The sequence below is a fragment of the Cricetulus griseus genome, chromosome 3 (assembly GCF_003668045.3).
Source record: "Cricetulus griseus strain 17A/GY chromosome 3, alternate assembly CriGri-PICRH-1.0, whole genome shotgun sequence".
Classification (NCBI taxonomy): Eukaryota; Metazoa; Chordata; class Mammalia; order Rodentia; family Cricetidae; genus Cricetulus; species Cricetulus griseus.
The window spans coordinates 245574548-245587200 of record NC_048596.1 but is presented as its reverse complement, the minus strand read 5'-3'; the positions used below and the strand labels follow the sequence as shown (position 1 = coordinate 245587200).

At 47.0% G+C, this 12653-nt stretch overlaps 1 protein-coding gene across 5 annotated transcripts in view; it reads left to right on the top strand.

Annotated features, from left to right (window-relative positions):
* Positions 1 to 3148: 3148 nt before the first annotated feature.
* Carmil1 (capping protein regulator and myosin 1 linker 1) overlaps positions 3149 to 12653 on the top strand; it is a 278033-nt gene continuing 268528 nt past the window's right edge. For 4 of the 5 annotated variants that reach the window (XM_027409351.2, XM_027409347.2, XM_027409349.2 and 1 more), the window contains exons 1-2: positions 3293 to 3332; positions 6403 to 6500. In XM_027409351.2, coding sequence (XP_027265152.1) covers positions 3293 to 3332; positions 6403 to 6500 — 138 coding nt within the window. Of the gene's footprint in view, positions 3333 to 6402; positions 6501 to 12653 lie in introns of all 5 variants that reach the window. The other variant, XM_027409345.2, reaches the window with a different exon arrangement.

Here is a 12653-nt window from a genome sequence, read left to right as displayed (position 1 = left end):
GCAGGTAACATGCACACATAAAATAAAAATAAATCCCAAAAAAGGAATAGAAAAAAAAATTAAAACACAAAAATATCAAGAAAATCAAGAAGTGCAGGAGTCCTGGATTATAGGATTGCCACTCAGCACCTCTCCAGGCCAAAGGGGACAAAGTTCTTTGTTCTTATTTTCACAAGTTCCCTATTGTGTAGAGTCTTCAGGGCTATTTTTGAAATTTCATTGGTTTATCCAGAAAAACCCCGTTAAACCATGAGCATTTGAAAGACTGTTTTGTGTAGTAATTCCCACTGACTTCAGGGAACAAATAGTTAATATATAAAGAAAATATATAGTTTAGACAAATTGCCAATTTTATTAACAAAGAGGAAAAGAAAGGCCTTAGGTAGTAAGCTCAAGTCAACAAGTGTTTACTGGACATCTGCCTTGTCCAGGTGTTTGAGGCAGAGGTGTGTGGCTGAGTGGCAGAGGCTCCTCTGGCAGTGTTCAAGAGGCTCTGGGTTCAATCCCCAATAACACCCGGATACTTCCTACACTTCCTGCCTTCAAATTGCCTACTGTTTAGTTAGGAAACAAAGAACTATCACCTCCTCCCACTCCAATCCAGTATTCAAGGGTTAAATAGGAAAACTGGACAAAGACACAAGAATGAAGTAAGTCCCTTGTATGGTTGTGTTTTTTACGTGTGTTTTAGTCTTAGGAATCTCAGAGATCTGAAAATCCTTGTAGAAATTTTATCAAGAAGGTACACAAATGATGGGTTTGCAAACAGCAAGAGGCAGATAACCTAAGAGGGTCTTAGAAAGAGTAGAGTCTGGGGGACTGGGAGATGGCTCAGCTAGTATGAACCTTTGTTAGAAAAAATCCAAGTTGATCTCTCTGAGCATGGCACGAATGTGGAGGGATCAAACTGATTACCACAAGTTGTCCTCTGAAGCCCCCTCCCCCCAAAACTGGCCCATTTTGTGCACCCACAGTAACAGTAAATTACAAAAGAATGGACCCTTGCTGAGTAGGCATGGGGGTTGCAGGTAGGGTGAACTAGGTGGGAAGAGAAGGCCCAACCACCACAAGAGTATCTGGTGTAGAAGGTACTCTCTCAGAATAGCCTCCGTTTTCATCAGAACAGTGGTTAATTACTTGCAAGAAATCTTTTGACTGTTGATGCTCCTTCATAGGAGGGGTTGGGAGAGTCAGTGGGATCTTTTTTTTTTTTTTTTGGTTTTTCAAGACAGGGTTTCTCTGTGTAGCTTTGGAGCCTATCCTGGCACTGGCTCTGGAGACCAGGCTGGCCTCAAACTCACAGAGATCCGCCTGCCTCTGCCTCCAGAGTGGTGGGATTAAAGGCGTGTGCCACCAACGCCCGGCTGAGTCAGAGGGATCTTATATGAGATTCCAGCCACTCTTCTACACCTCTGAGCCCGTGGTATGTGATTTGACTCTAACTGCCTGTGGCTTTATGATCTTGGAGGTGCTAGGGTATGTAAAGGGTGGACTCCTAACTGAAAGGGGGACTTCCTTTGTACAGCATTCATGCAAGGGTTTGTGGCTGCTTTGGGGTCACCCACAGTCCTGTAAATAACGCCTCACCCATGTTCTCCAGGATGGACTTTGGTGCAATTGAACTCTGTAATTGGAGAACTACAAGGAGGGTGTTTTCAGTCTTCCCCAAGAAGAGTCCCACCAACAGCACTCCCGGGGCAGCGTTGTCGGAGTAGAAACTTAAGATTGTTTTTAGGGTCAAGGTCTACAGCTGTCTTTATAACTAAACTACCAACTCATCTTGATTGCTCATACTAGGGGTCTTAGTACCTGGGAGGTTGAGGCAGATCTGAGGCCTAGGCCACCAGAGAGACACTTTAAAAAACAAAGAACTAAACAGATGTGGTGGTGCACTCCTTTGATCCCAGAACTCTGGGAGCCAGAGGGGATCTTTTAGTTGGAGGCCAGCCAGCTTGGTCTACACAGCGAGTTCCAGGCCAGCTAGGAGATTCTGTCTCAAAAACCAATTAACCAATCAACAAATACAACACAACAAAAACAAAAATTAAGCTTTAAGGTCGGGACCTGATTGGTCAGTCAGGGATATTCCCAGCTGCAGGTGAAGGAAGTGCACACAAGTACTCCAGAATCTGAAGGAACGTGGATGGGTTGGGTCAGGTAGAATGGGATTTAGCAACCGGAATAGGAATATTCGGCTTTTGTGAACGGCATCTGGCCCTTCGACATACCCTGAGGCTTAAGGAGACAGGGTCGCCATCAAAGGCATTTTCCCAAGAGGCCCCTGTCTTCTCATCCTACGGTTGTCTATAGATTGCGTGTAGCTCTTAATAACCATAGATGTGAAATTAATAACGCGGGTACTAGGGCACGGAGCTCGGAGGGGCCTGAGATCCAGAAGTGCACGAAAGGATCCCAGAAAACAGCAGCTTCCGCAAGGGGGCTCTGCAGTACTCGCTGGGTTCCGCAGCTCCTGGGCCTCAGGGTCCTTTGACCAGCCGGGATTTGGGGACCAGCCTCCTTGCAGCTCCAGTCCTCCTCGCCCGCAGCCAGCAGATGGCTCTCGGGCTCTCTCAGCAGCTCTGTGGATCTCTCTCCAGACGCAACCGCCTGCTGCACCGGAGCGAGGCTGCGAGGAGGGGCGCGGAGCCCGGCGCCGCCGCTGCAGTCAGGGAAGCAGCCACCGCAGCCGAGCACCGTGTCGGTCCCCGGGCTGTGCCCCGCGCCGGGCACCGTGCGCCCAGGCCCGGAGGCCGGCCGGGGACCCGTGCGGAGGCTGCTCTCGCGAGGCGGGGAGGAGACGCAGGGGGACCAGGAGGAGGAGCAGGAGAGGGTGAAGGAGAGGAGGAGGAGCGGGAGAAGGGGAAGGAGGAGAGCAGGGCCGGCCCGCCCCTGCCCAGCCCAGCCCCGCTGGAGGCCGAGACCAACCGGGCCGCCCAACCCTTGCCTTCCGCTTCACCTACGCCCAAGGTGCGGTGCAGAGGCCCGGCTGCGCGGCGCCCGCGCGAGGAGGAGCGGGTGCTGCATCCGCCTTGCGTTCGGCCCCCGGAGCTGCGAGCCGAGCGGGCGGCATGTAGCGGCGGCCGCAGAGCCAGCTCGGATTTGCAACTCTTAGGAATTTTTTTTTTTTTTTTTGGTTCTGCGGGCGCGCGGCAACCTTGGATCCCTGCTGCTCCGGCCCACTCTTCCCTTGCAAGCTGCGGCTCCCTCGAGGAAACATTAAAGGGTTTAGGGAAGGGCGCGGGGCCGAGAGTCAGTGTGGGACCCAGGATCTCCCCGCGCCCAGTGGGCAACCATGACCGACGAGAGCTCCGATGTCCCCCGGGAGTTGACGGGTAAGCCTGGCGCGGGGGGCCGACTGGCCATCGTTCTCTGTACATACCTCTTCTCCGCCTTCCTTTCCACCTCCGTCCTCCCGCAGAGTCCCCGCGCCCTGGCGCGCTTGTGGTATGGGGCTGGGTCGCCGGGGAGCGCCTAGAAGTTTGCTGGCCTGATGGCCGCAGGAGCTGGGTGCAGAAAGAGGAAGGCGTGGGGAGGCATCGGGAGCCCTGGAGGTCTCCGGGTGGGTCTCTCTGCCCTGCCCCACCAGGTGGGTCAGGTTGGCGGAACATGGAGCTGGAGGGACGTCCCTTCCAGCGGCCAGCCCCATGGACCCTAACTCGGAAAAGTCCGGGAAAGCCTAACAGGAGGATGCCTGGCGACAGCATCGTAGATCCCCTCAGGCTCGTGCCAGGCACCCTCCAGGAAATTCCCCTCTGGGGTTGCCCCTCTCACTGACCACCTTAGGGATGGAGGCGCAGACCCAGCGTCAGGACCCGGTCTGGCAAGGCGTGGCTTTGGGGATTGAGCTGGTAGAGAGAAGGTTACCGACTGACGTCTACTTTGGGCCAGGAAATGGGGGGTTAATGATAAAAGCCTTATTTAAATAATGATTTACCTACCTACCACCCCCAGTCTCTTTGGAACACATATATGGTACTCTGTGCCAGGTGACCGGTTGCTCGGGGGCCCTCCTGGTTGGCCGCGGGCCGGGGGGGAGGGGGCTGGGGCGTCCTCTTTTGGAGCGGTGGGTGGGGAGAGCATTAGCTGAAATTTAAGTCTTGGAGCTTTGCTTTATCAGGAAAGGTTAAATGGCAGATGACAAATGGCCTAGGAGTGCGTTAAGGTGAATGTGTCAGCTTGGGCATGCTTTGAGACTGATTCTGACCTGTCTTCTCTGAGGTACCATGCTGAGCACACTCTCAGTGCCTTCATGTTTTTTGGGTGCAGACCTGCAGGGAAATTTCTCACTGAGGGCTCACCTCAGTCTGGAATTTGCCCCTCTGCTACATATTGCAGCGTTTATATTTGAGAGGATTTGGTGTCCTGTCACAAAACTGCTCACTCTGCAGGTGAAACTTGGAGGGAAGAAGCTGTTGCTGATTTTGTATGGAACTTTGCTTTTGTTGAATTAAAACACGCCACCACGACAGCAAAAAGAAAAAAAAAATTGAGGGAGATATTCTTGCACATCCCCTATTTTGTTCCAGGCCCTCTCCTCAGTCACGGGAGTCAGTTCTGAGACATCGAGGAGTGACCCATTTGGTTCTGAGTGTTTCCAACACCCTGCCTGAACAGGAAAGTAACACTGGAGGCTCCAAAGATGCCTCCTAGGGTAGTAGATATTTAGAAAGTTGTGTAGCATTGTCCTGGAACCTGAAGTTTCAGGTGATTTTAGAAAGTTGTGTAGCATTGTCCTGGAACCTGAAGTTTCAGGTGATTTAGACTCAAGGGAAAATGTGGAGGGTGAGGTAAAAAGACTGCTTTTATCAGTGGTTTTCAGTTCTCACTATGCTTAAAAGTTGAATTTGACCCCTCTTTTGAAGGGGATTTTTGTGTTTTGTGATTTTGGAAGTACAGTGGCCGGCAGGATCCTTCTCTGGCTAAATCATTTGATGTATTTCTTCACCAAACCTTCTGTGATATGCCTAGGCCTTTACATGGTTCAATTAGGCTATGGGGGGAAAATGTACCTGCTCTTGCTTTCTAGTTTCAGGAGCTCACAAGAGTTCTGAGCAGTCCAAAATGGCAGACTGCAAGGGCCTCACTGTATTCTCCTAAATGCCCCCTTTAAGGTGTGTAAGCTGTTGATGATGTATCTTTCTGATTAAGACTTTTTTTTTTCTTTTAAAAGATAGGGGCTCTGGTAGCCCAGGGTGGGGTCAACTCACTATGTTGTAGCTGAAGTTGGCTGCAAAAGGTTCTCACTCCTCCTGCCTCAGTCTCCTGAATGCTTGTTTACAGATATGAGCCACCTCTTGAATTTTGTACAACAGTTTTAAATGCAGAAAATAAAGGGTGTAGGGGGTCTGGTGGGAGGGATTTGCAGTGTTCCAAGCTATTAATCCTAACACTGTGGAGGCAGAAGCAAGTGGATCTCTGTGAGTTTGAGGCCAGCTTGGTCTATATAGTGAGTTCCAGGACCGCCAAGACTACATAGGGAGACCCTGTTTCAAACAAACAAACAAACAAACAAACAAACAGAGAACAAGAATCCCTTGTCTGGTGTGTCGCTCATCACCACCAGAGACACTACTTTTATCTTCTGGATTGTGACTTCTGTCTGCTTTCATGTGTGTATAGTAAGTGAATTTCAGTGGTCCACTTCCCATAAGTCTCTTAGTGGGTGGCATAGGGGGAGTCTGTGTGGCTTTTGGTTCTGATGAAATAGTAGCTGGACAGAGAACTCCCAGTGCCCAGTCTCCCCCACATATACCTGTCCGTCCTAATTCTGCCTCCTTGCTGTTCCTTGAGCTGTGTTTTCTTTTTTCCAGCCTTCTTTTTCCTTCTCTCATCTTTTCTCGACCTGCTGTGTAGTTGTTGCCCAGATCAATATACTGAGATTTCTTTAAAAAAATGTTTTTGTTTGTTTGTTTGTTTTTGGTGAGAGGGTCTTGTTTTATCACACAGGCTTGTGTTGGATTACTAGACTGAGTGATTCTTATGCTCCCCTAGAGCCCCCCTTGCCCCCCCAGGACTTGAGACTATAGGCAGGGGGACCATCAAGCCCAAAGAAGGTGGGAGTGGGGCTTGATCTCAGAGGGCCTGGGTCATCATAGGCATGTGCTCTACCACTGAGCTACACCACAGCCCACTGCTATCAAGACTTTAATATCTAGAACTAGAGAGATGGCTCAGCCATTAGGAGTCCTTGCCTTCCAGAGGACTTCAAATTGGTTTCCAGACTTTGTCTCAAAACAAAAACCTCTTGAAGGCTGACAACTCTTAGACTTGTTCATCTCGTAGAAAGAGAGGAGAGCACCAACAATGAAAACAGCTAGACCCACTCCTCCAAATGCCTGTTCTGCACTAACCCCCCTTTTCTTGCTAAAGAAGGAATACAATGAAACCCTTTCTTTCTTTCAGAAAGCATAAAGGATGTTATTGGCAGAAAGATCAAAATCTCAGTGAAGAAGAAAGTGAAGCTGGAAGTGAAGGGAGACAGAGTGGAAAACAAAGTGCTGGTGAGTGTGTCTGCCTTGCTTTTCTGGAGACGTATGGGAGCCGAAGTGTCTTCGCCCTTCTTCCCCTTCCACTGGGTTTCATGCGGCCTTCCTTCTAGTGCTTGATCTTTTCTTCAAAAGTCCGATGGCCAATTTCTTAGGTTTGCTGGACTCTTTCCTTGTTGAAAGTTGGAACTATCCGAAGGGCTGCTCATGTGACTTATCTACACAGTCTTCTGGAGGATTTTAAGAAATTAGCCAGGCAGGGGTGTCACACACTTTTGGTCCCAGCACTCGGGAGGCAGAGGCAGAGAGGCAGAGAGGCAGAGAGGCAGAGAGGCAGAGAGGCAGAGAGGCAGAGAGAGCCAGAGAGAGCCAGAGAGAGCCAGAGAGAGCCAGAGAGAGCCAGAGAGAGCCAGAGAGAGCCAGAGAGAGCCCAGAGAGAGCCAGAGAGAGCCAGAGAGAGCCAGAGAGAGCCAGAGAGAGCCAGAGAGAGCCAGAGAGAGCCAGAGAGAGCCAGAGAGAGCCAGAGAGCCAGAGGCAGGTGGATCTCTGTGAGTTAGAGGTCAGCCTGGTCTACAGACTGAGTTCCAGAAATTCTCGTGTCATTGGTTTAACAAAATGTTCTCAGATGTTACATGCATTAAGTCATCTGGGAGCTAATGACTGAAGAGTGTAGACAGTGCACTTGTTGCATTCCCTGGAGATCTTGGGGTTCTAGAGGAATCACTAGTTTCTAGGTGCAGTGTCTTCGTGCTGCCATTGGACTTGGGTGTTCTATTCATTCCTCTTTAGCTCAAGTCTTTAGGGGCCACCAGTGGCTGACTAGTATGAAGAGGTGCAAAGTGATTTGTTGTATTTCACCACTTTTCTCAGTTGAGAGTACCATAAGTCTAAATTTAAGTGTAGTTGGGAAGCTCCAAGTTGTGACTATGACACCTATAATCCCAGCACTGGGGAAGCTGTGACAGAAGGATTGTCTTGAGTTTGTGGCCACCCTGGGATGTGAGATATCATCTCAAAAAAAGAAAGAAAACAGGAGCTGGAGAGATGGCTCAACTGCTAAGGGCACTTGTTGCTCTTGTAGAGAACCTGGGTACTTCCGTGGTAGCTGATAACCATCTGCAACTACAGTTCCAGGGAATCCAACACACACTTCTGACTTTTCCAGGCATCACGCATGTACATGGTACAAATTAGGCTCAACACTCCTATGCATAAAATAAAATTGATCTAAAAAAAATTAAAGAAAGAAAATACCTCCCACCCTCAATAAAATCAGTGCAGATGGAGAGATTTATTTTATTTTGCTTTTCGTGATGGGTTTTCTCTGTGTGGGCCTGGCTGTCCTTTATAGACTAAGCTGGCCTCATACTCAGAAAAGTCCACCTATCTCTGCCTATTGAGTGCTGGGATTAAAGTTGCACGCTGCTGCCACCACTACCCTGCTTCATGTCCTTCCTTCCTTCCTTCCTTCCTTCCTTCCTTCCTTCCTTCCTTCCTTCTCTCTCTCTCTCTCTCTCTCTCTCTCTCTCTCTCTCTCTCTCTTTGAAAGTCTCACTACTAGCTTGACTGGCTTCTTCTACCTTGTAGCAATGCCCATACCTCAGGCTTTTTAGTACTTCAATTGTAGGCATACACTGTCACGCCTAGCAGGGCAGAATATTTTCCAACATTTTGCCATGGGAAATTGCAAACATGCAAAATTAGAGCAACATATTGTATCAAATCCTGTGTTTGTCATTTAGCTCTAATAACTTTTAGTGTTTTGCCAATATTGCTAATTTATCTATCACCCCCTACTACAGATTTTTTCCCCTTTAAGTATTTTAGAACAAATCTGAAGCAGATGGTATTGAAAGAGAATATTTCCAATATTCCATTTCTTCCATGGAATTGCTGTAAAATTGTAGCGTCTTTCTGATCATGCTTGTCCTAAGAATCTTAGATCATAGACTCAGGACATGTGATTGTCTCATGTGGCTATGAGGATTGTGCCATGGATATGACTTCTGGTTCTCTGTTACACAAGTCAGATGGCAGTGGCATCAGGGTGGGAAAGCTCAGGTGACCTTTGCACTGCTCTGAAATGTGCTCCTTTAGACTCAAGATTCAGGTTATTAATAGAAAAAAATGATTGATGCACAGCTCTATTTTGCTTAGCTTTAAATAGTCAGATCTCTTACATTGTGTTTTCCTTAAGAGTGTACAACCACTTTTGTGTTACCTTTTGGAAATAGCAGTGCAGAGACAAATGTGTTCTTTTATATGTTCAAAGTAACTTTATTTTTGGATTCCCTCCTCCATTCCTTCCTTTGGTAGCAATCAAACCCATCTACCATTGAGCCACATAAAGCCCAGTGTGTACTTTTGACCCCAGGGCCTTACACATGCCAGACAAATGCTTTACCATTGAGCTATACCACGCAGTTCCCAAATGAAGCTTTAGTTCTATAGTATATAGCATAAACATCAAGTCCCATTTGTTCTAACGGCCTGAAGAATGACATTTGGTATCATTTGGTGTTTATGTTCTTCATTACACCAGATAAGCTGTGCCATGGCTTAAATTTATTGATAAAATCTCAAAGACAGAATTGTGCCCACTATAAAATAAAACTGCTGTCATTTTCAAATATCTGTGATGATGGCAGAGGGTGTGTACAGATCAGTGGCAGAGTGCTTGGCTTGCATGTGCAGGCCCTGTGAGCAATCCCCAGCACTGGAGAAAGAAGTGAAAATAAGAGATGCGAGTGCTTCCTGTAAAGTTTTTGGCTCATCTCTGAGTTCATGAGGGTGGAATCAACTTACAGATGGATTTGAATTTAATCATTTATCTCCCTGAATCTGGAATCATTGTGATTTCTAGACTCTTGGCCTGAACTTTAGGCTTTAAGTTTGAACGGGAAGTAACTGACCTTCACATTTTAGTTTTTGGAGTTTTCAACATAGAGAAAATTGAGCTAATTATCAATCTACTCAAACAGGTTATTAGTGAGTATAATTCTCATATGTACTCTTTGAGTGTGTGTGGTGCATGCATGTGAGTGTGTAGGTATCCCCATGAGGAAACTGGGAGGAAGACATTGGATGTCTCTCTTTACTGCTCTCTGTCTGGTCCTTTGTGATAGGGTCTCTCACTGAACTGAAGCTCCATTTCTGCTAGGCTGGTTGGCTAGCTAGCTCCCAGAGTTCCCTTGTCTTTGCCTTCCATCACTGAGGTTACAGCCATGCCTGGCTTTTTATGTGAATATTGGGGATATGAACTTCGGTCTTCATGTTTCCAAAGCAAGTACTTTTACCCACTGAGCCATCTCACCAGCCCCATGTACTTTTTTTTCTCCTTTCTTTCTTCCTTTCTTTCTTTCTTTCTTTCTTTCTTTCTTTCTTTCTTTCTTTCAGGTCTCTATAGCCCAGTCTGTCTTTAACTCAGAGAAATCCTCCTGCCTCAGCCTTCTGAACACTGAGATCACAGGTATGAGCTACCAATGCTGCCTGACAGTGTCCTGTTTCCCATTTATTGTTGGGTAGAGCTTTGTCTTCATCTTTCTTGTCATGAGAGTGTGACTCATGTTTTGGAATACTGAACAAGTGGTAGGTGCTCTGCCGAGTTCTCTGAGTATAACCTTCTATCCCTACTGCTACCCTGTGAAGTAAGGATACTATGTGTATGTCTAATTTTCAGATGAGAAGGTTGAGATTTGTAGAGACTGAAGTGATATGCATCCGGTCACCCACTGAGTTAATGATAGAGCAGGGGACCCAGTACACAGACACTTTCTTTGCTTGTGTTCAAAATAACAGGAAAATACCTTTACTTGTTTGGTGGCTGCTAACTTCACTGGCAGGAGATGCTGGGGGTTTAGAAGAATCAGAATGCCTGCCTTTGATTTGCTTGACCCAGCTGAGTGCCAGGTATATGGCTTGACAAGTTGAGTCAAGTGTAGTCTCTTTGTAGGATCTCAACCATCAGTCTGGTATGGTAACATCTATTCTATATATTCTATATACTATATACTATATGCTATATGCTATATACTATATACTGTATACTAACAGTAACTAGTCTGTGGGTTTGACATGTGCTCTGTAGGAATGAGTGGGGATGGGGACCATGTACAGAAGGGGTAGGGAGGACTTCAGAAAGAGGTGAAACCTAAGGAGGTGCTTAACTAGATGAGAGGAGTCAGCCTTGGGAAGAGTGGAGAGCAGTCTGAAGGGCCTGGAAGCCAGAGCGAGCATAGAGAAACCTGTCAGGTAGTGAATTCCTTGTAACTCTCTTATCAGGAAAGTGGGACTGGTCAGACAGGTCCCCCCCCCCAACCACGTGTTTTTGATGATCCTTACTTTATTCTTTAGCGCAGGAAGGAGACTCTGTGGTAAGGACTTAACAACTTTAGAACAATATTAGTCAGTTGCTTTCTTGAATGAAGCAGGTATTATAATAGTAGTCATTCCTACACCTTGCTTTCCAGATTAAGTGTATATTTAAATACTGGATAGCATCTTGACAGGCATACTATGAATTACTGTGAACACCTAATACTTTGTCATGATGCTTCACTAACCAAGGAGCCCTGCATTCTCTTTTATCAGTGACCAGAACCTGTTAATCTTAAACCCAAGTACTTGGTACTTCTACTGAGGGGCTGGCTATTTTGGATGGGTGTTATTCTGGATGACATGTTTCAATGACATGTGGGAGTGCTGTTATTGACTCAGATATAAACTCCTACCTTGAGGGCTCTGGTTGGGTCTCCCTGCCTTAGGCCACCAGGTAGGTCATGTTGGTGGAACACGGAGGTAGAGGTGATTATAACTTTCTCTCTCTCTTAAAAATGGGGTATTTCTGGGGCTGGAGAGAAGGCTCAGAGGTTAAGAGCACCGACTGCTCTTCCAGAGGTCCTGAGTTCAATTCCCAGCAACCACATGGTGGCTCACAAACATCGTTATGAGATCTGGTGCCCTCTTCTGGTGTGCACATATACATGGAAGCAGAATGTTGTATACATAATAAATAAAATCTTTTTAAAAATGGAGTATTTCTGATAAATGTTGTAAGCATTTGCTGGTTTAGTTTGCTGTATTGTTAAGTCTATCCTATATTCCAGTATGGAAGGGTGATCTCCTACACCTGACCATGTGGTTTTTGTGGCTGGCCTGTCTAATACTTTCCCCATCCCTGCTCTTTAGCCCTCCCGTTCCTCAACTCCTAACTTGGTACAATAATACCTGTGTTACACTCACTCTTCTGTGAATGTCCCCTCTGGAACAGTGCTGTTCAGGGATAACAGGTTGCCATACCAACCCCCCCCCCAAAAAAAAAATCCTTGCAGTAATTAAAACAAACAAACAAAAGAGCAGCAACAACAAACCCACATAATTTCCCACAGGAGTCATAAAGAGTATGTTTTGCAAGTTTATAGATAGCCTCCAAACAGTGAAGCTGTACTGCTGCCTCCCTACCTCCCCCAATAGTCTTGAGCATGTTGGCCAAATGACTACCACAGAGTCATACTCCAAGCCCAGGAAGGCTATTTGGTTGATCTGGAGAGAGATTCGGGCCACCTTCACAGTGTTTGGGATAGCCCCCTTCTGATCTCTGGGCCCTCTTGGGGTAAGCAGGATGGAGGCAGGATGGTGGGTGTTGAGCACATTGTTGATTTGACTGTGGGTACTGGCATTTTAGTCCTGCTGTTCAAGTAGATGTCAGAGTGAAATTTGCATCTAACATCCATAGACTGCAGTTGCTTTTGAAGAGAGCTGTTGGGATGTCATGGCTCTTGGCCTTGGGTTTAGTTAGACCCTGTGCAAGGCTGTGGGACAGTTCTGTAATTTGAACTGCCCTCTTTGTGTATCACGAGGAGTCTCAGCTTTTCAGGGTTGCTTACAATTCACCACACAGGTGATTTTCAAAGCACCTGGGTGATGTTACACAGCTTTAGAAAGCCGAGCTTTCAAAACCAGCAGCCACATTGAACTGATCCTCAGGGGTGGGTGCTGGAGGCATGTACTTGCTGCCAAGGATCCTGGCGCAAGTTCTGGGAAATTCAAAATAAAAGAAGCTGTGTTTGAGTGTTTCAAAACTTCCCTGAACCTAAAACTGTGGTCAATGCCCACCTGGCGGTGCCACTCCTTTCTGTGTAAGGGTGGGGGCTGTCACACTTTCCCAGG